Source organism: Cucurbita maxima, unplaced genomic scaffold (assembly GCF_002738345.1).
Source record: "Cucurbita maxima cultivar Rimu unplaced genomic scaffold, Cmax_1.0 Cma_Scf00001, whole genome shotgun sequence".
Lineage (NCBI taxonomy): Eukaryota > Viridiplantae > Streptophyta > Magnoliopsida > Cucurbitales > Cucurbitaceae > Cucurbita > Cucurbita maxima.
The window spans coordinates 6,468,773-6,490,709 of NW_019272017.1; the positions used below are offsets into that span (position 1 = coordinate 6,468,773).

At 36.8% G+C, this 21,937-nt stretch overlaps 7 protein-coding genes across 19 annotated transcripts; 3 read left to right on the forward strand and 4 right to left on the reverse strand.

The window, feature by feature from the left end:
• Positions 1-228: 228 nt before the first annotated feature.
• LOC111493631 (F-box/LRR-repeat protein 20) lies at positions 229-2,677 on the forward strand. The gene is made up of 2 exons (XM_023143404.1): positions 229-934; positions 1,459-2,677. Exons 1-2 carry the CDS (start codon positions 562-564, stop codon positions 2,349-2,351), a joined length of 1,266 nt encoding a protein of 421 aa, XP_022999172.1. The 5' UTR covers positions 229-561; the 3' UTR covers positions 2,352-2,677.
• Positions 2,608-4,869, reverse strand: LOC111487132 (GEM-like protein 4). The gene is made up of 2 exons (XM_023134394.1): positions 4,851-4,869; positions 2,608-3,500 (listed from the first exon to the last, which is right to left on the reverse strand). The coding sequence occupies exons 1-2, from the start codon at positions 4,867-4,869 to the stop codon at positions 2,974-2,976; spliced, it is 546 nt and encodes a 181-aa protein (XP_022990162.1). The 3' UTR covers positions 2,608-2,973.
• Positions 4,870-5,324: 455 nt separating this feature from the next.
• Positions 5,325-6,546, reverse strand: LOC111493833 (putative GEM-like protein 8). Its single transcript, XM_023143719.1, has 4 exons — positions 6,372-6,546; positions 6,200-6,283; positions 5,779-6,056; positions 5,325-5,690 (listed from the first exon to the last, which is right to left on the reverse strand). The coding sequence occupies exons 1-4, from the start codon at positions 6,508-6,510 to the stop codon at positions 5,517-5,519; spliced, it is 675 nt and encodes a 224-aa protein (XP_022999487.1). The 5' UTR covers positions 6,511-6,546; the 3' UTR covers positions 5,325-5,516.
• Positions 6,547-8,624: 2,078 nt separating this feature from the next.
• LOC111493848 (putative GEM-like protein 8) lies at positions 8,625-9,831 on the forward strand. Its single transcript, XM_023143744.1, has 4 exons — positions 8,625-8,788; positions 8,873-8,956; positions 9,122-9,399; positions 9,477-9,831. The coding sequence occupies exons 1-4, from the start codon at positions 8,653-8,655 to the stop codon at positions 9,642-9,644; spliced, it is 666 nt and encodes a 221-aa protein (XP_022999512.1). The 5' UTR covers positions 8,625-8,652; the 3' UTR covers positions 9,645-9,831.
• Positions 9,832-11,204: 1,373 nt separating this feature from the next.
• Positions 11,205-12,345, reverse strand: LOC111493841 (putative GEM-like protein 8). Its single transcript, XM_023143732.1, has 4 exons — positions 12,135-12,345; positions 11,966-12,049; positions 11,539-11,816; positions 11,205-11,461 (listed from the first exon to the last, which is right to left on the reverse strand). Exons 1-4 carry the CDS (start codon positions 12,271-12,273, stop codon positions 11,294-11,296), a joined length of 669 nt encoding a protein of 222 aa, XP_022999500.1. The 5' UTR covers positions 12,274-12,345; the 3' UTR covers positions 11,205-11,293.
• A 1,537-nt stretch (positions 12,346-13,882) lies between these two features.
• Positions 13,883-17,651, reverse strand: LOC111493737 (transcription factor SRM1-like). 9 transcript variants are annotated; one of them, XM_023143629.1, is made up of 3 exons: positions 17,360-17,651; positions 16,054-16,481; positions 13,883-14,751 (listed from the first exon to the last, which is right to left on the reverse strand). In XM_023143629.1, the coding sequence occupies exons 2-3, from the start codon at positions 16,425-16,427 to the stop codon at positions 14,268-14,270; spliced, it is 858 nt and encodes a 285-aa protein (XP_022999397.1). In that variant the 5' UTR covers positions 16,428-16,481; positions 17,360-17,651; the 3' UTR covers positions 13,883-14,267. The 9 variants fall into 9 exon arrangements, with proteins under 9 accessions (XP_022999397.1, XP_022999388.1, XP_022999373.1 ...); XM_023143620.1 differs by lacking the exon at positions 17,360-17,651 and adding an exon at positions 17,158-17,323; XM_023143605.1 differs by having other exon boundaries at positions 13,900-14,751; positions 16,054-16,522.
• Positions 17,652-18,334: 683 nt separating this feature from the next.
• On the forward strand, positions 18,335-21,305 carry LOC111493671 (reticulocalbin-2-like). 5 transcript variants are annotated; one of them, XM_023143473.1, is made up of 7 exons: positions 18,337-18,939; positions 19,249-19,351; positions 19,429-19,494; positions 19,740-19,910; positions 20,125-20,221; positions 20,914-21,048; positions 21,142-21,305. In XM_023143473.1, the coding sequence occupies exons 1-6, from the start codon at positions 18,411-18,413 to the stop codon at positions 21,037-21,039; spliced, it is 1,092 nt and encodes a 363-aa protein (XP_022999241.1). In that variant the 5' UTR covers positions 18,337-18,410; the 3' UTR covers positions 21,040-21,048; positions 21,142-21,305. The 5 variants fall into 5 exon arrangements, with proteins under 5 accessions (XP_022999272.1, XP_022999264.1, XP_022999258.1 ...); XM_023143480.1 differs by having other exon boundaries at positions 18,337-18,936; XM_023143504.1 differs by lacking the exon at positions 21,142-21,305 and having other exon boundaries at positions 18,335-18,939; positions 20,878-20,963.
• The last annotated feature ends 632 nt before the right edge of the window (positions 21,306-21,937 follow it).

A 21,937-nucleotide genomic window follows, 5' to 3' on the forward strand; every position in this document is an offset into this window, starting at 1 on the left:
TGATTTCTGTACTTATTTCAGCTTTAAAGGTTTTGGAGCTAAAGCTTTGTCCTTTTTTTTTAAAGTCGGAATATATATATTTTAATCAATTGCGTTATATCATTTTATTTCGAGACATTATAATAATTAAAACAAATTCAATTATGTTTTAGGAGAAAAAATATTCTTAAAGGAAAATAAATATGTCTAATAATTGGTTGTTGAGGTTTTAAGAAACATGAACATGGCAGTTGGCTTCAATCATTAAAATTCTCTCGAAGTGGCTTTCCTTTTATCTAATCATATAATCATTTGAGAAAATAAAATCATTTATTAAAAAAGCAACCATATATCCAAATGTCGAAAATACCCCCATCATCAAAGAAGTTAGCCGTGGTTGGTGAGGGTAGTTATGTAACTTCTAGTAACAAGATTATCTGGAGCTATCCGCAATCAAGACTCCTCGGCTTCTTCGCTACGATGTCAATTACGAGCAAATTAGGGCTTCTTCTATTTAGCCCCAATCTTTAATCTCTCTCTCTTCACTCTTCCTTCTTCAAATTGGCTCTGAATTTTTCGGATATGGCTTCCACTGATTCGGCATTGGAACTCGGGTCCGACTCATCTGGGGTTACCGTCTGTATCAATGATACTCTGACCGATGACGAGCTCCGATCCATACTGGATAAGATTGAGAGGGACAAAGACAAGGAGATTTTTGGGTTAGTTTGCAAGAGATGGCTTCGAGTTCAGAGCAACGAGAGGAAGAAGCTCTCAGCTCGTGCGGGTCCTCACCTGCTTCGAAAAATGGCCTCCAGATTCTCGCGCCTCTTGGAATTGGATCTCTCGCAGTCTACTTCTCGGTCTTTTTATCCGGGTGTTACGGACTCCGATCTTTCTGTCGTCGCTAATGGTTTCCAGTACTTGAAAGTCCTCAATCTTCAATATTGCAAAGGTAGCTACTTCCGCGTACTATAGTATGTTTTGCTTTGGCTATAATGTTCATGGTCGTATGCAGCTGAGTGAAGTATATGTTTTATCTTCTAATTCTCTACTGATTGTTAATCTCAAGAGTTTTAACGCTTTGGGTTTTAAGGTAGACATCTACTTGAACGATTTAGGAGATTCGAAGCATTTTAAAAATAACACCAGGGTCGTTTTTTTTTTTTTTGTTTCCTTTTAAGTTTTCATTGATCTTGGACCAATGAATTAGTTGAATTTATGCATTAAAAAAAATAAATAAATAATCTCGCTGGAGAAATATAACTCTGTTACTGCAAAGAGGAGTGAGCCTGTGGTATGAAATGATCTTGTCATGTTCTTAAAATTTGGTCACAAAAGGATACTTGGTGAAGTTGTTTAGTTTATTTGTGATTAATTATTATGATATGAACTTGGCAATGGCCACAAGCGAATTGCTGGTGTTCTTTTTGATGCATATGTTTGATATCTTCATTTTTTTTGCATCTGTGCTTGCAGGCATCACTGATTCTGGAATAGTAGCAATTGGAAGCAGTCTTTCAAAACTGCAGTCGTTGGATGTGTCCTATTGCCGAAAGTTGACCGACAGGGGATTCTCAGCTGTTGCAGAAGGATGTCACGACCTAAGAAACTTGAATCTGGCTGGCTGCAAACTGGTTACAGATGGGCTATTAAAAACTCTTTCTAAAAACTGCCACAATTTAGAAGAATTGGGTCTACAGGGCTGTACAAATATAACTGACTCAGGACTAACAGAACTTGTCAAAGGGTGTCAGAAGATTGAGCTTTTAGATGTTAATAAATGCAGCAATGTTGGCGACATTGGCGTATCCAGCGTCTCGATGGCTTGTTCATCCTCTCTCAAGACGTTAAAGTTGTTGGATTGCTATAAAATTAAAGATGACTCCATTTTGTCACTGGCTCAGTTCTGCAATCATCTTGAGACTCTTATTATAGGTGGCTGTAGGGACATCTCTGATGAATCTATTCAAAAGCTTGCACGAGCATGTAAAAGTAATCTCAGAACTTTGCGTATGGACTGGTGTTTGAACGTAACTGATTCTTCATTGAGGTGCATATTCACCCAATGTAGCAATCTGGAGGCACTCGACATTGGTTGCTGTGAGGAGGTGACAGATGCTGCTTTCCATACTCTGGGAAGCGATGGTACTGAGGTGAATTTGAAGGTTTTGAAGGTTAGTAACTGCCCGAAGGTCACGTTAGCCACGTTAAGTATTCTTGTTGACAAGTGCAATTCTCTTGAATATCTGGATGTGAGGTCCTGCCCTCATATTACCAAGGCTGGATGTGATGAGGCTGGATTGCAGTTTCCTGAATCATGTAAAGTGAACTTTACAGGAAGTTTATGCGAGCCAGATCTTTTTCTTTGAGACCCAATATCAGCAAAATCTTGAAACAATTCATGCCCCAATGTCTTTCAGACAGCATTTTTCGATTGCTTCATCGGGTACGCACCACTTCAGTCAGAAATCCTGTTAATAAGCATTCTAACGTTGTTGTTTGTGGGGATCAATAAGCATTCTAATGTCATTTTGGGGGGGGGTGATTACCATCGTAATTTATAGTGTAGAGTTTGCACGTAGATCGTGGATGTATATTGCATTTGCTTATGTTTCTTCTCTGTTCTTTCAACATTTATATGTTGGAAATTTGTTATCTAGTGTGGATATGAATAATATTGTTCTTCATTGTTCTTCAAATCTATCACTTTCGAACCATCTGCTGTATAAAGAGTTAAGCTTGGAGACGCGTCTGTGTAAACTGAGCTTTTTGCTGTTCTAGTTTGAGTGATTTGTGTTTTAATTAGAAATTTATTCAACAAACATTTAGATTTCTTGAACAGGATGGATCAAATCTGTGATCAAAATATTGACAAATTGATGATATCTGATATTTTAAGACGAGTTATATTCCCGTCACCAATAGAATCTTTACAATGTTCATAACTTTTTCCTGGATGGCACTTCCTTGGAGCCTCTCAGGCCAATCTTCTCAATCTCTAGAAACCTTCTTTTGGAGGAACTTGAATGCTTTCTCATAATTCAGAAAACCCATAAACCAGAAATCAAAATCATCCACAGTCACCACTTGAATGTACTTCTTTGACGGATTGTTTATATGCTCTATTTGGTTAACTCTCTTCATCTTCTTCAATGGGATCATAACCTGATGAATCAAGCACAGTACAAAAAACTTGTTAGCAACCACAGGGGTTTGTGAATGTTGAAGGATGTATAATGTTACCTTGTAGTTCAATCTGCCCAGTTCTCCTTCTGAAGAAGAGACGACGATTGGTCTGTCACTGCAGAAGGCAACCACATGGGTGGAGATAAAGAGGAGGCCTGCTACGGGACCTGCTGTGGTTGACAAATAACAGCGTGAACAACTTAGTAACTTCTCTCCTTGGCTGAGATTGAACATTTTCTGAAAAATCTTCTCATTTCCTCCAAACTGAACAAGTCTTGCCCCAGACCACAGCTTTCCCTTCAAATTCTCGGTGATGTTCGGTGACAGTTTAACTGCACGACATCATTCCGTTGTAACCATCAAGCAAGTAATCATTTGAATCGAGTTTGGTTTTTGAGTTATACGTTAGCACACAAGAAAAACGAAAATGCCAATCTTTGTTTATAGAGAAACAAATAGTAGTGCGATAGTTTTTGGTTTTAGCGTTCTACAAGCTTTGTGATCCTTCTTTTCTTGCTTAACCGGTTGAATTATGCTTATTAGATGAACATATAAGCAACTTTGCGATTCGCACCTGCATGAAAACAAGTCTAGAAATGGAAATTTTGAGGACGATCCAATCCATCATCATAATCATGTAGGAGAGAAAGTAAAATTCAGAGAGAGATTCTCTCTCAAATCAAGAGAAAAAGAAAACATCGCAGTTTACCACGTTCAAAGACTCCATTAACGAATCTGTCAACTTTTCTTCCAAGATGTCTAAACATTGAATTTGAGCTAGAGTTGTCAACCTTCTTCACGGGACAGAGAGAGATCTTCAGCTTTGGATTTTAAAAACAATTTATATTAATTTTTTTTTAATTTTTTTAGGCTTCATTCATAGAATCACACAGAACGATAATAGGCGAAAGATAAAAGGAGATAGTTTGGTTCAATTACGCGGATTACAGTCAATGTTGACACATTCAAAAAAATTCAACCCCTTAAGTTAAGAATGAGGTGTCAGTGAATAGGATACCAACTTAAAAAATTGAAACAACCAACAAAGTTGACAACACATAATTAGACTATACAATATATAATTATATGAACACAAAACTATTATTAGTGGTTATTGCCTCCGAGTCTATTCCAAATATATGTCTAATAAAAAAAAAAGTATAATTAGACGAAAGAATAGACTCTTATGGTTGGTTCGTTTCTTAATTAAAAAAGCAAAAACAAAGGTTTTCGAACATATGTAGTCAAAGTTTATCTTACTTTGAACTTAGAATTTTCTCATATCCGTTGGTTCTTCAATTTTCCGAATCTATGTTCTAGCATATGGATTGTATATAAGAAGAACGTATATAGCCTAGGTTGCCCAATTTATAGTCTCCAAATCCTACCAGAAAGTTTATTTAGATCGATCCCTAATAAGTTGGAGAGGGGAACGAAACATTTGTTATAAGACGCATTTTAAAACTGTGAGGGTGATGAGGAGATGTAACATGTCAAATTGATATTATCGGAGAGAAAGTAAGACCAAACCTAACTCGATAAACATATATGTAAAGTAATTGATAAAGAGAGATTTGTTTAAAAAGAAAAGAAAAAGGTTTATGTGGAATACAGTCAGAAGTGTTGAAGACATAATATTTAAAAGTTGTGGTTTTTAGGGTTATTGGAATTCCACATCAAACCTTCCACCTCACTTCCCATTACTTCATCCTTTTATGCTTTTAACCTTTTTGCACTTTCGAAAAATATGGTTCAGGGAGGCTTCTAACCTAACCCAAAACATCGGTGTGATCGATTCAATCGAGTTGATAAGTTCATTTCGGCTCAATTTGATAGTCATGGAGACGGATGATGATACGTATCGAGTTAAAGCGGACAATATCGGTTAGCGGTAGGCTTGGACTATTACAGTTTGGAAAGACAAAAAACCTATGGAAGACCGGTAAGAAAACAAGTATAATTTTCAAAACCCTAAACCCAAAAACTAAATAGTTATTGAATGAGATCTTGATCTTTCACTTTTGAAAATCAAGATCAGATACATGACTTCTGTTGTTATCTATAAATGTTTACAAAATTCATGCAGACAAGATCAAGGGTTAGTCGATCATAATTAAGAATAAAATAGAAGTTGTTTCTCATTTGAAGTTTAAAAATTTGTACAAAACTTTCTAACTTTTGTTGACATATGTTGGGATGATCTTCAAACTTTCCACACCCAAAACCCCATGAACACATCTCAATCCATTTAATAAAAACTTGGGTTCTTCGAAGACAAATTTAAATATTGAATTTGCTTCAAAAACTTCCCTAACTTTACACATATCTTCAATTCAAAATCAATCTCTCTAAGCTTGAGAAAGAGCTTCTTGAAGACAGTTGAAAGTCTTTTGGTAATTCAAGAACCCCATGAACCAAAACTCAAAATCATCCACTGTCACCATCTCTATGTACTTCTCCCATGGATTCTTCACATTTTCACTCTCAAAAACTCTTCTTATTTTCCCTAATGGAATTTTAACCTGAAAAAAACCATAGTTTTTGGAAGGATTAATTAGCTAAAAAGAGAGAGATCAAACAAAATATCAAACAAAAAGAGGGTTTAATTACCTTATAGTGAATTCTAACGTGTTTTTCGCCATTTGGGGAAGAGAGTTTGATGGATTTGTCACTGCAAAAAGCAATGTTATGAGTGGAAATGAAGAGAAGGCCAGCCATAGGCCCACCTGTTGTTGACAAATAGCACTGTGATGCCTTCAAAAGCTTCTCTCCTTCACTCACTGTGAATAGCTTCTTGTAGATCTTCCTCACCCCTCCAACTCTTACAATTCTTGCTCCTAAGCTCAACTTTCCCTTCACTGTTTCTGTGATCTTCGCTCCTAACTTCACTGCAAATCCAACCCCAAATTATCAGAAATGGTGAACCATTAATCGTGTCACCGGCTTCCTAAGAGAGAAAACTATTCCTACCACGTACGATGGTCGGTTAGGATAGCTTTCAACGAATTTGGAATGTTTGTAGATGGCTTACCATGTTGTCGGAGTGCATGGATGATATTGTCTGTTTTTCTCCCATTTTTGTGGAGTCTATTCAAGCTCCAATCTTTGCCATTATCTGAAACAATTGAAAACCCAAATCAGCAAACTATTTATAGATTCAACCAAGAAAGAATACTTTTTTTTGTTGTTCTTCTTAAGCTTACATTTCTTGATTGATTGAGACCCATCATCTGAAGAAGATATGTGGAGATGCTTGGAGGGATCAGCCAAGAATCTGGCTCGAGCAAGAGCGAGGGATTTCATCTGAGCTCCAAGAACTTGTTCTTGAATTGTAGTTTTCATTGTGTTTAGATCGAAGTTTGAGAGAGAGAGTGTTGGTGTGATGAATGAATTGAGAGTTAATAATGTATTTAAAGGGAAGAAGTTAGGAGGTGGGTGTGGTTGGAAGCTTTTACTTTTGATTTTGTCTGACTCATCTCTTGCTCATCATCAACTATCCGACAACAAAACCAATATTTTACACAAATTTAAAATATTTTCCCCCTTTTTCTCCTTTCCCTCTCAACAAAACCAACTAAACATCAACTGTTTTATGATCCTTTTAGAAACCATTCTTTTAATAAAATTTATTAGCTTAATGTGAGATCTTAGGTGGGTGAGCGGAACGAAACATTCCTTGTAAGAGTGTGAAAACCTCTCCCTAACAAATATTTTTAAAATCGAGAGGCTGATGGCGATACATTACGGGCTAAAACAGACAATATCCACTAGCGATGTGATTAGGCTGTTACAAATGGTATTAGAGCCAGACACCGATCGGTGTGCCAGTAAGAACGCTGGGTCCCAAAAGAGATAGAATGTGAGATCCCACGTCGATTGGAGAGAGGAATGAAATATTGTTTACAAGGGTGTGGAAACCTCTCCCTAACATACACGTTTTAAAACCGTGAAACTGATAGTGATACATAATGGGCTAAAAATATTTGCTAACAATATGTTTGACTAATACAAATGGTATCAAGACGAGACACTGAACGGTGCTAGAGAGGACGCTGAGCCTATAGAGAAAGTTGATTGTGAGGTCTCACGTTGGTTGGAGAGAGAAATAAAACATTTTTTATAAAACTGTAGAAACTTCTCCCTTAACATATACATTTTAAAACTGTGAAACTGACTATGATACATAATGAGCTAAAGCGGACAATATCTGCTAATGATGTGTTTGAATTGTTTGAAGGACATTTATAAAGAGATGCGTTAAAAGAAGTAAGGCAATCGGAGTTGGCATGATAGGTAAGCAGTGATGTTTGATAGCATTCCATTTCCCTTGGTGATAAGGAAAGTTTGGATGTGTGATATCATGTGCAACTTTGGGAGGTGGCCAGGTGGGTTTGTGAAGTCAGCACAGATTTTGTTAAGATTTTAGATAATGATAGGAAAGAAAAAGGCATGGATGAGTCAAATGAACCACCAAATCACATGCTTTCTCAAACCTTTTTAAACCATATTTTGTGTCAAAACTGTGCTTCCCATTATCTCTAACTATTATATCACCATCTCATACTCCTCCTGCCCTTCTCCTCACCCTGCAAATTCCCCCACTTTCTTGGGATCGTCTCAATTTTTTTCATACCTCAAATCATAAGAACGTCATATTTAAGCGTGTTTGTCTGTTTTTATATGGCATGTCTTGTAACAGACCAAGCTCATCGTTAACGTTAACGGTAACGAATATTGTTCTTTTTAGACTTTCCCATTCAAGGTTATGTTTTTTAATTATAATTTATAAAGAGAGAGATGTCGGCGATAGTGAATGATGAGTCATTCATCAATTGCAAAAGGAAAAAAGACAGCCCCACAAAGAAGATAAGCAAAAGATAAGCAAAAATCCATATTTTTGCTTGGTTGAATTTGGTCATCAAGAAAGAAAGTAACGTTCAAATTCAAGAATCGCCATCCATGAAATACATGCATCTTCTTTCTTTTCCGCCCATTTATCCATTAACCATTTCCAAAAATAACTCAATTACATCATTATCCATAACCTAATAGTTCAAGGTCATCGCTGTCGACCGATATTATCTTTATTGGACTTTTCCTTTCAAACTTCCTCTCAACGTTTTGAAACTCGTCCACTAGGAAGAGGTTTCTACACCTTAGAAGGAATGATTCGTTTCTCTCTACGTGGAATTTCACAATCCACCCTTTGTGTCTCTAGTAGATATTATTCTTTTTGGACTTTTTTCTTATAGTAATATTGGTAAAAGAAGGATTCCATGTTGTTCCATGGTCGTTGATGATGAGGGAGACATGACTCAGCTCACAAATCAAAAGCAAAAGCAAAAGCTTTAATTTGAACCCGCCATCTCTCCATGCACCAAACGTGTTCCCTTTAAATATACATTTACGCCATTCTCACACCCTACCACATTCAAAACCCTCTAATTATAATTTTCTCCCTCTAATTTTCTTCCTTAAAAAAAAATGAAATCTGCAATTCAACAACACGTTCTTGGAATGCAGCTGTCATTGGCTCTTGCACGAGCCAGATTCCTGGCTCATCCCTCCAAGCATCTCCATATGTCTTCTTTAGATGATGGATCTCAATCAATACAGAAATGTAAGCTTAAGAAGAACAAAAAAAGTGTTCTTTTTTGGTTGAATCTATGAATAATTTGCTGATTTGGGTTTTGAACTGTTGCAGATAATGGGAAAGATTGGATCTTGAATCGAGTCCACAAAAATGGGAGAAAACCCGACAATATCATCCGTGAACTCCGAGAACATGGTAAGTCATCTACAGAGATTCCAAAATTTGAATTAGGATTTGGAATTGAAAGCTATCCTCACCTACCAACGTAGGTGGTAGGAATAGTTTTCTCTCTTAAAAGCAGCTTAAAGCTTAACTGAAGCAGGTTGACACTATTTCTGCTAATTTGGGGTCGATTTGCAGTGAAATTAGGAGCCAAGATCACAGAAACAGTGAAGGGAAAGTTGAGCTTAGGAGCAAGAATTGTAAGAGTTGGAGGGGTGAGGAAGATCTACAAGAAGCTATTCACAGTGAGTGAAGGAGAGAAGCTGTTGAAGGCATCACAGTGCTATTTGTCAACAACAGGTGGGCCTATGGCTGGCCTTCTCTTCATTTCCACTCATAACATTGCTTTTTGCAGTGACAAATCCATCAAACTCTCATCCCCAAATGGCGAAGAACATGTTAGAATTCACTATAAGGTAACTAAGCCCTCCTTAAGAATGCCTGTTTTTGATTAAATTGTGATTTGTAAGCTTAAGATGAACAAATTTTGCAGGTTGTGATACCAAATGAGAAGGTGATGAGAGTAAATGAGAGTGAGAATGTGAAGAAAGCATCACAAAAGTACATACAAATAGTGACAGTGGACAAGTTCGAGTTTTGGTTTATGGGTTTTCTAAATTATCAATCAACTTTCAACTCTCTTCAAGAACTACAAAGATGACTTTGAGCTGTCAGATTTTCTCATGGTTGGATGATGAAGATGTGTCTATGAATATGCAATTTGAAGCATGAAATAGTGATTGTTTTGTACAGATTATTGGAGTAAATTACTCCATTTTTATCCCTAAATTTGAAATTTTGTATCAATTTTCACCCATCGATTCATTTACAAGTTGATGTCATGATCATATATGTTCGCACCTCTCTAAAAGATGAAAATTAAAAAATGATAGGCACAACGACCCTCAATATTGATATGATATTATCCAAATTACTCATTCTCCAAAACCTTTCCTTTAAACAGGCTCACAACTTCTTTATTCGACACTTGAGAATTATAATATTATTGATAGAAACAACGACCCTCCACACTAATATAATATTGACCACTTTAAGTATAAGTTCTAGTGAGTTTGTTTTTGTTTTCTCCAACAAACTTCATACCAATAGAAATAATATCCCTTAATTATAAAACAATGAGACTGACGACGATATATAACGAGTCAATATCTGTTAATAATGAACTTGAGTTGTTACATAGTTGAACAAAACTGAAAGTTCAACGATTAAAATAGATATCGTGAAACCATGTTATATACACAAGTCAGCAATGATGATGGATTCCTTCCTTTTTGCTTTCATGATAAGGAAATGAAAGTGTATGAGGTTGTGGCATCACATGCAACACTTTCAGAGCTGGAAACTTAATTTTATCAGTCAGCAAAGATTTTCTTAAGTTTTTTATAGGTAATGAGGGAAAGAAGCAATGTATGAGTCAAATAAACCACCAAATCACATGCTTTTGTCTTCAATGGCTTCACCACCATACACAACAACACCCACCAAATTCCCAACTTCTTGGATGCTCATGTTTTTCAATCTATAATCAACAATCATTTTATAAAGAATTTATCAAGAATCTTACAAGATCCATTAGAGTCCGTTCAATCAGAAAGGGAAGGCCCCCCTGTCTAGATGGCATTTCGGGAGTTTGAACACCATCCCATTTCAACGGTAAAGATTCTTCAAATAAATTTACTGAGTGAAAGAAGAATCCCTAGACCGGACCAAACTCATCGTTATGCCATAATGTTCTCCTACCCTTATAGCACCGACAACCGAAGTCAAGCTTACATACGATAACCCATGTGTGAATAGTTGCATCTAACATCTAGAATTGCTACCTCTAACACTTAGTTATAAAGTTTTTATGGTTGGGTAACCAAAAAAGAAGATACATCTTGTTGAAACATAAGCAAAAGTTATCGATTTTTTGAAATTCTTAGCTTAATCATATGCTTTCATGGACTCAAGAGTTCCTAAACTTCAGATGTGTAGTTCATTTATATACGTTTCCTCTACTTAGGGTGTAACGAATGGAGATATTGAACCACTCTGAGTACCTTCAAGAATGGTAATACGTACTTTGTAACACTCGCACAAATGGGGTGTACATGAATGAATCAGACCACACCACACCCAAATGAGAGATGAACTATTTGATCTTTTCGAGAGAGAGAAAAATGTAGTAATTTTGTCATTAGATAGAATCAATAATCTATACAAAACAATCACTATTTTATGCTTCAAATTGCATATTCATAGACACATCTCCATCATCCAACCATGAGAAAAACAGACAGCTCAAAGTCATCTTTGTAGTTCTTGAAGAGAGTTGAAAGTTGATTGATAATTCAGAAACCCCATAAACCAAAACTCGAACTTGTCCACTGTCACTATTTGTATGTACTTTTGTGATGCTTTCTTCACATTCTCACTCTCATTTACTCTCATCACCTTCTCATTTGGTATCACAACCTGCAAAATTTGTTCATCTTAAGCTTACAAATCACAATTTAATCAAAAACAGGCATTCTTAAGGAGGGCTTAGTTACCTTATAGTGAATTCTAACATGTTCTTCGCCATTTGGGGATGAGAGTTTGATGGATTTGTCACTGCAAAAAGCAATGTTATGAGTGGAAATGAAGAGAAGGCCAGCCATAGGCCCACCTGTTGTTGACAAATAGCACTGTGATGCCTTCAACAGCTTCTCTCCTTCACTCACTGTGAATAGCTTCTTGTAGATCTTCCTCACCCCTCCAACCCTTACAATTCTTGCTCCTAAGCTCAACTTTCCCTTCACTGTTTCTGTGATCTTCGCTCCTAATTTCACTGCAAATCCGACCCCAAATTAGCAGAAATGGTGAGCCATTAATTGTGTCATCATGAGAAAACTATTCCTACAACTTAAGTTGGTAGGTGAGGATAGCTTTCAATTCCAAATCCTAATTCAAATTTTGGAATGTTTGTAGATGACTTACCATGTTCTCGGAGTGCACGGATGATATTGTCGGGTTTTCTCCCATTTTTGTGGACTCGATTCAAGATCCAATCTTTCCCATTATCTGCAACAATTCAAAACCCAAATCAGGAAACTATTCATAGATTCAACCAAAAAAGAACACTTTTTTTTGTTCTTCTTAAGCTTACATTTCTTAATTGATTGATACCCATCATCTAAAGAAGACATATGGAGATGCTTGGAGGGATCAGCCAAAAATCTTGCTCGAGCAAGACCCAAAGACTTCATCTGAGCTCCAAAAACATGTTCTTGAATTGTAATTTTCATTTTTTTGGATCAAAGAAACAGAAAGTAATGATTTTTAGAAAGATTTAGAGATTGTTGAATGCAGGGTATGAATCTGGTGGGATGATCATTGAATTGAGTTCATGTATTTAAAGGGATGAAATTAAAGCTTTTGGTTTGTGAGCTGAGTCATGTCTGCCTCATCATCAACGACTATGGAGGGACCCTTCTTCTCTTTCCCTCTTCAACAAAGCATACCAAATCCAACTAATCATCAACTGTTTGTGACCATTCTAATAATTAAATCCATTCAAAAGCTTAAGCTCTAAGAATGGGTTTGTTTAAAAAAAAACCCTTTTCATGACATAACGTTTAAGAGTATACGTGTTCATGTCGGAGATATCAACATCATCTCACATGGGTTTTAAATGTGATAGTGACAAATGGTATATAAATAAAAGACAATGTTCGTTAGTATGAGATTCTCCGAAACAAGATGATGTGAGAAATCAATTCTTTTAAACGATGGTATATAAAGAAAAGATTTTGTACAAGTTCAATCATCAATGTTTATAGTTGAAATCAATACTAAATCATAACACTATACGTGTAACATCTCAAACCCTAACAAATATTGTCCATTACGTATCGTCATTAGTCTCATGATTTTAAAATGCATCTATTAGTGAGAGGTTTTTATACCCTAATAAGGAATGGTTCCGTATCTAACCCACGTGGGATCTTATGAAAATAATTTATTTTTTTTCGAAAAAGAAAAAGAAAAGAAAAGGGTTGATAAAAGCAAGAAGGTATGATGTGGATAAAGTAGGGCTGAGGTGGAGGTCCATGCAATGGAATTCATGCATTTTTCTTTGCCGACCATAATTCATCATATAATACGTTATCCCAAGTCTCGCCTTTTTCTCTCCTACATATAAAGTCAATGATTTTGTATGCCTTTTTCTGAGGTGGTTTGTTTGCTTTTTCATGACAACACACATTTTTCTAAGTAAAGATAAGCCAAAAGAGGAACGACCGAGTCAAATGATCGATCATATCACATGCTCTTAAAATATGCATCATTATTCAAAATGGTGTAAGCTGTGACACCCGAGTAAATCATGATTACATCTAAATGAGAGTGCTTATGAGCAAAAGATGAAGGTGTATCATTCTTTTCGGTGGCTCAAGTATATAAACTCCAAATTTATTATTTTGTGTTGGATGACCCTCCATAAATTTTTTCTAAGAAGTATGTGAGTGATAACAAAACATGTTGAAATGACTTATGTTAGTCCACAGTTTTTACTTTTAGAAGACCCTAATCGTTAAAGAAATTGAAAAAAAAAATCGAGTAATTAGAGATGTCTATTTAACTTGTAGAGATCTGCTCAAAATAAAATAGAAAATCTCATCTAAACGGAAATGAAGAAGAGAGTGGTGAGAAGTTAAATAACGGAGATCCCGTAGACATCTCTAAGAGCGATGAGAAGCTTCGTTAGGATTTTTTTATTTATTTATTTTTTTTTTTTTGGGTCACCATCAACTGAAAATGAAGAAACAAAGGATAAAAAAGAGAGAACTCTTTCTTAATGGGGTATTGATATGTTGGGTTGCTTTTTACATACAAAAGAAAAGGCAAATTATCCAATTTCAAATCAAACCATCTTTCAAAAATGACATCAATATGTTTGGTTTCAAATTGCCAAGCCACCCCTATTACTTGTACATTGTATCCTCCAAAAATCCTATAAAGAAAACGGGGTCGTGTCGGTTTGCTGCAAAAATCAACCCGATCCAACACAAGCTTGACTTTGGATCCAAGTCGATTCGATTTGGTTCTCAACACTCCTATGAATTACTGAACTAAAATGAAACAACCTTAATCCAATGGCTTGGAAAAGAACATTGAATCCCAAACATCATTCATTCATGAAACAAGTACTAACAAGTAAATGACCTGTGAGACCAAACAAGAACATAAGACCACTCTTCAGATAAGCTATGCCACAACAGAACAGAACAGAACATTACCTTTAATATGTTATGGAGCTCATATTCACTGGTGGTCTAGGAACCAGTGAGTTCACTACACGGGATCTGACTGCATATGTCGTATGTGCTGGTGGAGGAGTACTAACTGGAGTGGCAACTGCCGGACCAAGGGGACCTCCTACGGGCTGCTCGACGGCTAGAGCGCCGTATATCCCGACATCGAATGATCCAGTAGGTGGCTGAGATGGCTGTTTGGAGGAGTTGCTGGTAGAGCCTCCTCCTCCTCCTCCAGAACTATATGCTTCACCAGTAATTGGTCCTTGATGTGCAGATACATCTCCATTATCGACACGGGTGATATCATGGATGCTCGACCGCCTCCTCTCTTTGTTCATTGAGTTCAGACGAATGAAGTACTTTTGAGCATGGCTTGCCACTTGAGTCGGTGTTCTTGTCACCACAAAGTTCCGGGAAATACTTCGCCAATCTCCTTTTCCATATTTATCCAAACCCAGAAGAAATAGTCTGCTTGGTATCAAATGCTCAAAGTAAAGCCTTGGTATCATCCCAAAATGATTAATGAATTTATGGCAAGATCTGCTTAGTATCATAAACCGTGCAAATATACCAATTGTGCAAAAACAATTAAACAAACGCACAACCGTGCAAATATACCAGTGTTCCATCTTAGAACCATAGCTTTCGTCCTATGTTATTGGTGTTAGGAATCGCGAACCTCCACAATAGTATGATATTGTCTACTTTGAGCATAAGCTCTCATGGCTTTACTTTTGGTTTCCCCAAAATGTCTCGTATCAATGGATATAGTATTCCTTACTTATAAACCTATAATCTTCCCTTTAATTAGTCATTGTAGGACTCTCTCTCCCAACAATTCTCAACAATTGTAATTAACCTCGTCTAATAAAATTTGTTTCATCCGGGTAACCAAAGGGTAGATGATCAAAGACTGAGAAGGTACGTTCGAACCACTTGTGATGCGCCTAAACAGAAAAGAAAAAGCTATATCCTCACTGCAGCTAATATGCTGACCACTTATCCGGTAGAAGTCCAAACCTACCGCTAACAAATATTGTTCACTTTCGGCTTTCCCTTTCGAGCTTCCCTTCAAGGTTTTAAAAATGCGTCTGCTATGAAGAAGTTTCCGCACCCTTATAAAAAATGTTTCGTTCCCTTCTCCAACCGACGTGGGATCTGACAATATTGTGAGATCAATATCTGCTAGCGGTGGGCTTGGGCTATCACAGTTGGTATCAAAGCCAGACACTAGATGGTGTGCGAGCAAGGACGCTGGTATCAATGGGGGGTGGACACTGAGCGTTGTACGGCCCCGAAGAAGGTGGACACCAAGTGACGTGGCAGTGAGAATGTTGGGCCCCGAAAGGGGGTGGACACCAGGCGGGGTGTGCCAGTGAGGACGCTAGGCCCTAAAGGGGGTTGGATCGTGAGATCCCATATCAGTTGGAGAAGGAAACGAAACATTTTTTATAAGGGTGTGGAAACCTCTTCCTAGAATACGCATTTTAAAAACCTTGAGGGGAATCCCGAAAGGGAAAGTCCAAAGAGAACAATATCTATCCGCGGTGAATTTGGATTGTTACAATCTCATCATCAAAAGAAGGGAAGAGAGTTGAGAAAAGAGAAAGGAAACTTCTCTCTGCCCCATTTCCATTGCAGTTTGGATGAGCTTACCATGACAAAAGGCTAATGTGCATGTATAAGATATGATTCTTGATAACATCAACACATATAAGATATGATGAAGAATGAGAGAGCTGAATTAAAAGCACATCATCAAAAGCTTACCTGTGCTCATCTTCTGTCCATGCAGTCCCCTTTCTACGCTCTTGGTCAGATCTTGGAGCTTTATTTCCAGAACATGGTTCACTATTATCAACCCCATGGTGGTCTCCCTTCTTTTTAGCATCATGACTTGGAGACCCATCAGAACAAAAGCTATAGCACGGCAGAGGAACCAATCCAGATTCAATTTGGTTAACATCATCAACCAACACCTTGTAATGTTCTTTTATCTCTTCTAGTGTTCTTCCAGCTATGTCCGCCGCAATCTTCTCCCAACGATCAGCAGCATCCTCTGGATAAGTGGCTAGAGCATTCTCAAATGCCTTGTCCTGATCTCGGCTCCAAATCGAGCTCTTACTCTTTTCGTCCACCGTCATCTAGCCTTGTGTTTATTCTCCAAGAACAACAAATCTATGAGGGTCTGCTATGATCTAAAATCCATGTCAAGAATGCTTTAGGAAATGGGGAAAATCTGAAAATCCACTGGAGAGAAAGAGAACACATCAATTTTCAAAAGAAAGCAAAAGATAAATGGGAAGAACAAACAATTCAAATGAGAATTTCATCCTTGGATGATGAAATTTGTGAAGAACAACAAATATCAAACAAGGATGAATCAAGAAATCATCGATCATTTGACAAGAACACGTTATAAATTGATATCTACTTTTATGAACCTAAAACAACAGCCGCCAAAAGCCAACTACCTCCTTAGGCTCTATGTTCTTCAGCTGCTCAAATAGTAAAACCATTTCCACAAGCAGCTAACACTTCATTGTGAGATAAGATTTGGAATCAATGAAAAGAGAAAAAGATGCAAAGTTGAGATGAAAGCTTCAATCCCTTCAGAGCATAGATTCTAGGCATTAAAAAGCAAAAGAAAATGAGACCCATGTGCTTTTACTACTCTTTCATTCAAGAACAGCCAGAAATGATAAAGAACAGCGCCTGGTTCTTCAACCCCTTGATTGATGAAAAACCCAGAAACTCATAATCCATAGCCACAAACAAGACCAAAATGGCCAAATCTAGTAGCACAAAGAGCCCTAAATGAGTAAGAATCAAAACATTCACTGTTCTTACTTCCTCTCGGCCTTAGAAACATACCCAGAGAAAGTTGAAACAAAAAAGGGAGCGATTCCAATAATGGGGCCCTGATTCAGTAGATTTTACAAGGTAGGTGAAGAAATTATAAGCAACGATGATGGGTTTTACTACGAAAAGGGGACTCTGATGGGTATTAGGTCCCATGCCCAACAACTACTTACTGTAAATAAAACAGCTGATAGAGACAGAACTTCGGACAAACCTTTTATAGTCTTCAAAAAGACAGTATCTGCGAGTCTTTATGAACACGAGAACAAGAAATCCATGGAGGAAGCTGCAGCAAGCAATGGGCGATTGAAATTTGATGATTTCTTTTGAAGTTCTTTGATCGTATGCCAAATAAATGGAACGGTGAAGGAAGCGGGTAGATGGGCAACTGTAAATTAGTTGCATAGCAGAAAAGGGGAGAGGGCCGAATCCAAATTCTACCCATTGGCGTTCGTGATTTGAGTGTTTCCAAAGCAATTGATCTTGCCAATTTCACCAACACAAAATTACAAAAACAGGGTATTGTTTAATTTCTTTTTTACTTTGTTTCAATTAAAACAATTTCCGGTAGAAAAGCAACATAATTGGGTTTTGATTTTCAATTTGTTTATCATGAAGATTTTTTTTTAATTTTTATTTAGGTTAAATTATTAAAAAATATATACCTCTAAATTCTTAAAAACTTTTGATTTTTTTTTTTTAATCCAATGGAAATTTGGGAGCTTTCCAATCAATTTCATATTAGTTTTTAGTATTAAAAATCATGAGACGAGTAGGAAGTAATCATGGATATGGTTTGTCGTTTCCCTTTTCCTTCCCATTTAATTTTTTTTCCTACTACTAAAATTCTTTTGAAATCAGGTGGGAATTCCTCGTCTTGTCATAATTGTACTCTTTTAATAGCAAGACAACAATTGTGCGACATTTGTTCTAACTTAGGGACTAAGTCAGCCGTAAGAAATTCAAACATCGCAGACAACGTCTGCATATGTTCAAGTCTCGAGTCACGTTAGTGAAAAATGTTTTAGGAAACGTGAGTGAGGAAAACGATTTGAAAAATTAATTAAATCAAGTGGGGTTTTTTTTTTTTTTTTTTTTTTTCACTCAAACTAAAACCAAAATCATAAAATTAAAAAAAAAAAAAAAAAATCCATTTGGTTGTAAGCACACTGATCCAATAAAAAATCTGTTCTTTTCAGCTTCATTAATCAAAACACGAAGCCCTGCAATTTCCCAAATAAATAAACAATCAATCTTCCAAGAAAATGGGGAAGCTCTCAATTTTCATCTACATATCAATCTTTTCCCTTCTTCTAATCCTTTTCTTTCACACCCCATCACGACGCATCACCCCTCGCCACCGCCGCCTCCGCCTCCGCTCCAACTTCACCTTCAATCAGCCACTCCACCGTCAGCAACAAGACCACTACGCCCCCTTCGACCCTCTCATCGCCAACATCCAACTCCGCCGTGAGGACGAGGAATGGCAGAACCATTCCCTCGGCCCTTCCCAATCCGATGCCGCCGATTCCCACCCAGAGTGGGAGGAGTTCATAAACGATGAGGACAGGTTTAATGTCACCGAAAGATTGTCCTCTCTTTTCCCCAATATCGATGTGAACCCTACCGATGGGTTTATATCTGTAGAGGAATTGACTCGCTGGAACTGGCAGCAGGCCATGAATGCGGCTCTGCATCGGACTGAAAGGGAATTTGAAACTCACGATGAGGATCGTGATGGGTTTGTTTCCTTCGCCGAGTACGAGCCCCCCAGTTGGGTTATGGCCGCTGGTAGATCATCTTCTTTCTTTATACCTCACTTTTCAATTGGATTATACTGTTCTATGTGTTCTTTGATTTTGGGGTCCTCTGAATTTGTATTTTAGTATCTTTTCTCTGTTTCTTTGGCAATTCTATACTATCTGATATGATATCTTTGTTTCCCACTGCCATTTAGGGTTTACTTTATCATGAATTTGTGGCTCATGAAATTCATGAACATTGGAATTTGTGTAGTATTGTACAGAGGAAGTGGAATCCATAACTTCATATAGGCTTAGTTTTCACATATTTTGATGTTTAGTGTCCGAACTGTTCATCAAGGTAATAGTTCTTCCGGCTATGATATTGGCTGGTGGAATGAGGAGCATTTCAATGCATCAGATGCTGATGGGAATGGGGCTTTGGATATGTCTGAATTTAATGAGTAAGCTTTAAAAGTGCCCGTCGTTTATCGATTTCTCTTACTCGATATCGATACTTTCTTGATCTGCTCGTTTTCAGCTTCTTGCATCCTGCTGACAGCAGGAATCCAAAGCTGCTTCTATGGCTGTGTAGAGATGTTGTAAGGTAGATAGATTGCTTCTTAAGTTTTGCCTTCTGTAGTTTGTATTTGTACTCAACTGTTGCTATAATGATGGTTTAACATCATGAAACCGTTACATGAACCGAAAAAACACGGCAAAGAGAACCTTGGATTGACAAGATTCGAACATTTGTTCTAAACTTCTCGGTCTCGAAAGGTTAACGTTCGAATTGATTCAATCTTACTAGATTATTTTGTCGACTGCTGGCTTTATAATGTTATCAATCAGGGAAAGAGATAACAGCAAAGATGGAAAGCTCAGCTTCAGCGAGTTTTCCCCGGCAATTTTTGACTTAGTAAGAAGAGTCGATGAAGATTACGGTTCGTTGAGTTGGGATGATGATCAAATGGAGGCACGGGCAAAAAAGATGTTCTTAGAGCTTGACAAGGACGAAGATGGGTAAACATTGTTCCTATGTGTGCCTTTTTATTGTAAATAATTCACGTTAGTTAGAGAGGGGAACGAAGCATTATTTATAAGAGTGTGGAAACCTCTCCTTAGCAGACGCGTTTTAAAACCTTGAAGGGTAGCCCAATAGGGAAAGCCCAAAGAGGACAATATCTACTAGTGGTAGGCTTGGACGGTTACAATATTATTCTCGGCTTCTTTGCAGGTATCTTTCAGCAACAGAACTGCTGCCTGTTATAGGAAAGATCCATCCATCAGAAGCTTACTATGCAAAACAACAAGCAGAATACATCATCTCTCAGGTACTTTTAGTTCATAAAACTTGGCTCTGCTGCTTTCATGTTGTTTCTGAAGCGTCTTACAGTCCTAAGGGGTTTAACCAATTCACAAAATTATGCATAACAAAAATCGATTTCTAGTAGTGATTCAGTGTAAGATGTTCTTAATTTACTTTCAACGAGGGGTCGGGATCACCGATGTGAGATCCCACCTCGGTTGGAGAAAGGAACAAAACATTCTTTATAAGGGTGGAAGACACGTTTTAAAAACCTTGAGGAAAAGCTCAAAGAGAACAATATCTGTTAGTGATGGGTTTGGGCTGTTACAGATGGTATCGGAGCCAGCACACCAAGCGGTGTGCCAGCAAGGACACTGAGTTCCGAAGGGGGTGGATTGTGAGATCCCACATCGGTTGAAGAGGGAACAGAGCATTCTTTATAAGGGTGTGGAAACTTCTCCCTAGCAGACACGTTTTAAAAATCTTGAGGGAAAGCCCGAAAGAGAGTCAAAAGAGAACAATGTCTGCTATCTGTGAGTTTGGTTGTTACAGTTGGTGTACCTTAACGAGGGGTTGGAAAATATTCAGCCACGGAAAGCTCGATTGATTTATAATCTCGTATCTTCTTCACATGCTACATTCTTAGGCTCACGAGATAGAATGATTTCAATCGTTTTGAAGGCCTGAAAAACAGATTCTTGGCATTGTGAATTGCAGGCAGATAGTGATAATGATGAACTCCTAACTTTGAACGACATGATCGACAACCCGTTTGTGTTCTATAGCTCGGTTTTTAGTGAATACGAGATGGATTACTATCCGTACCACGATGAATTTCGTTAGCTGAATACTGTAAGAACAGCCAAGAAAGTTACTTGTAATCTTTACATCTTTCATCCTCTTCACATCTTGTTGATTATTCACAACTTCTTTCATGGCTTGCAGGTTGTTTAAAGAAAACAGAATATGCGACAAATGAAAACGACGTCGTGAAAGCTCGACAATCTTCGAAGAGATTTTGCTTTAGAAATAATATTAGTTATAGGTGATTCTTTTGGATTCCTCGTCAAATTTTAAAAATAATTAATAAACGTAATAGTATTTTAGTAATTGATAAAAATAAATTATTAAAAAAATATTACTCTCAAATAAGATAGTTTTAAAATAATTAAAATTTAATATTAGCTGTTATTTTGATTAAAATTATAGGAGTATGACATTTGGTCAATGTTTTATTTTTCTTCATTATTGTATACAAGAATATAATTTATTATAATTCTAAGATCGTTTCATCTCTATTACATTTGATGAATTAATGAAATTAGTTAATCATATCTTAATTGATTAATCCACAATAATTAAGTCAATGTATTGTACTTAACATCTAAATTGATATATAATCAACACATATAAACCTTGATGAACATGATTGATTGAAAGGATATATATATATATATATATATATATAAAAGATTATATTATGTATTAAAAAATCCTTATGCAAACCACCATCATCACAGTCTTTTTGAAAAATTCTTTTTATTTATTTATTCATTCATGAAGAGTAGTTCCAATCCGTCTAGAACTTCTTGTTATTTATAATTTTTCGAGAAATTTGTTTCTTTAATTTTGAGTATAATAATTAAAATGTTTATTATTTATATTATATAATTTGTTTTTTCTCTTTTTTACGTTTTATTAATCGTGGATTTATTGTGAAATTTAAGAATACAAAACATAT

Bases quoted from the DNA above. Each gene is read 5' to 3' on its own strand.
- LOC111493737 (XM_023143629.1), bottom strand. From the start codon at position 16,427: ATGACGGTGGACGAAAAGAGTAAGAGCTCGATTTGGAGCCGAGATCAG. The intron at 14,752-16,053 runs GTAAGCTTTTGA...GATACCAAGCAG, and splicing joins TGGACAGAAGATGAGCACAG to ACTATTTCTTCTGGGTTTGG.
- LOC111493848 (XM_023143744.1), top strand. From the start codon at position 8,653: ATGAAATCTGCAATTCAACAACACGTTCTTGGAATGCAGCTGTCATTG. The intron at 8,957-9,121 runs GTAAGTCATCTA...GTCGATTTGCAG, and splicing joins CCGTGAACTCCGAGAACATG to TGAAATTAGGAGCCAAGATC. The intron at 9,400-9,476 runs GTAACTAAGCCC...CAAATTTTGCAG, and splicing joins ATGTTAGAATTCACTATAAG to GTTGTGATACCAAATGAGAA.
- LOC111493833 (XM_023143719.1), bottom strand. From the start codon at position 6,510: ATGAAAACTACAATTCAAGAACAAGTTCTTGGAGCTCAGATGAAATCC. The intron at 6,057-6,199 runs GTAAGCCATCTA...TTGGATTTGCAG, and splicing joins CCATGCACTCCGACAACATG to TGAAGTTAGGAGCGAAGATC. The intron at 5,691-5,778 runs GTAATTAAACCC...GGTTTTTTTCAG, and splicing joins ACGTTAGAATTCACTATAAG to GTTAAAATTCCATTAGGGAA.
- LOC111493671 (XM_023143473.1), top strand. From the start codon at position 18,411: ATGGGGAAGCTCTCAATTTTCATCTACATATCAATCTTTTCCCTTCTT. The intron at 18,940-19,248 runs GATCATCTTCTT...CTGTTCATCAAG, and splicing joins TTGGGTTATGGCCGCTGGTA to GTAATAGTTCTTCCGGCTAT. The intron at 20,222-20,913 runs GTACTTTTAGTT...TGTGAATTGCAG, and splicing joins CAGAATACATCATCTCTCAG to GCAGATAGTGATAATGATGA.
- LOC111493631 (XM_023143404.1), top strand. From the start codon at position 562: ATGGCTTCCACTGATTCGGCATTGGAACTCGGGTCCGACTCATCTGGG. The intron at 935-1,458 runs GTAGCTACTTCC...CTGTGCTTGCAG, and splicing joins CAATCTTCAATATTGCAAAG to GCATCACTGATTCTGGAATA.
- LOC111493841 (XM_023143732.1), bottom strand. From the start codon at position 12,273: ATGAAAATTACAATTCAAGAACATGTTTTTGGAGCTCAGATGAAGTCT. The intron at 11,817-11,965 runs GTAAGTCATCTA...TCGGATTTGCAG, and splicing joins CCGTGCACTCCGAGAACATG to TGAAATTAGGAGCGAAGATC. The intron at 11,462-11,538 runs GTAACTAAGCCC...CAAATTTTGCAG, and splicing joins ATGTTAGAATTCACTATAAG to GTTGTGATACCAAATGAGAA.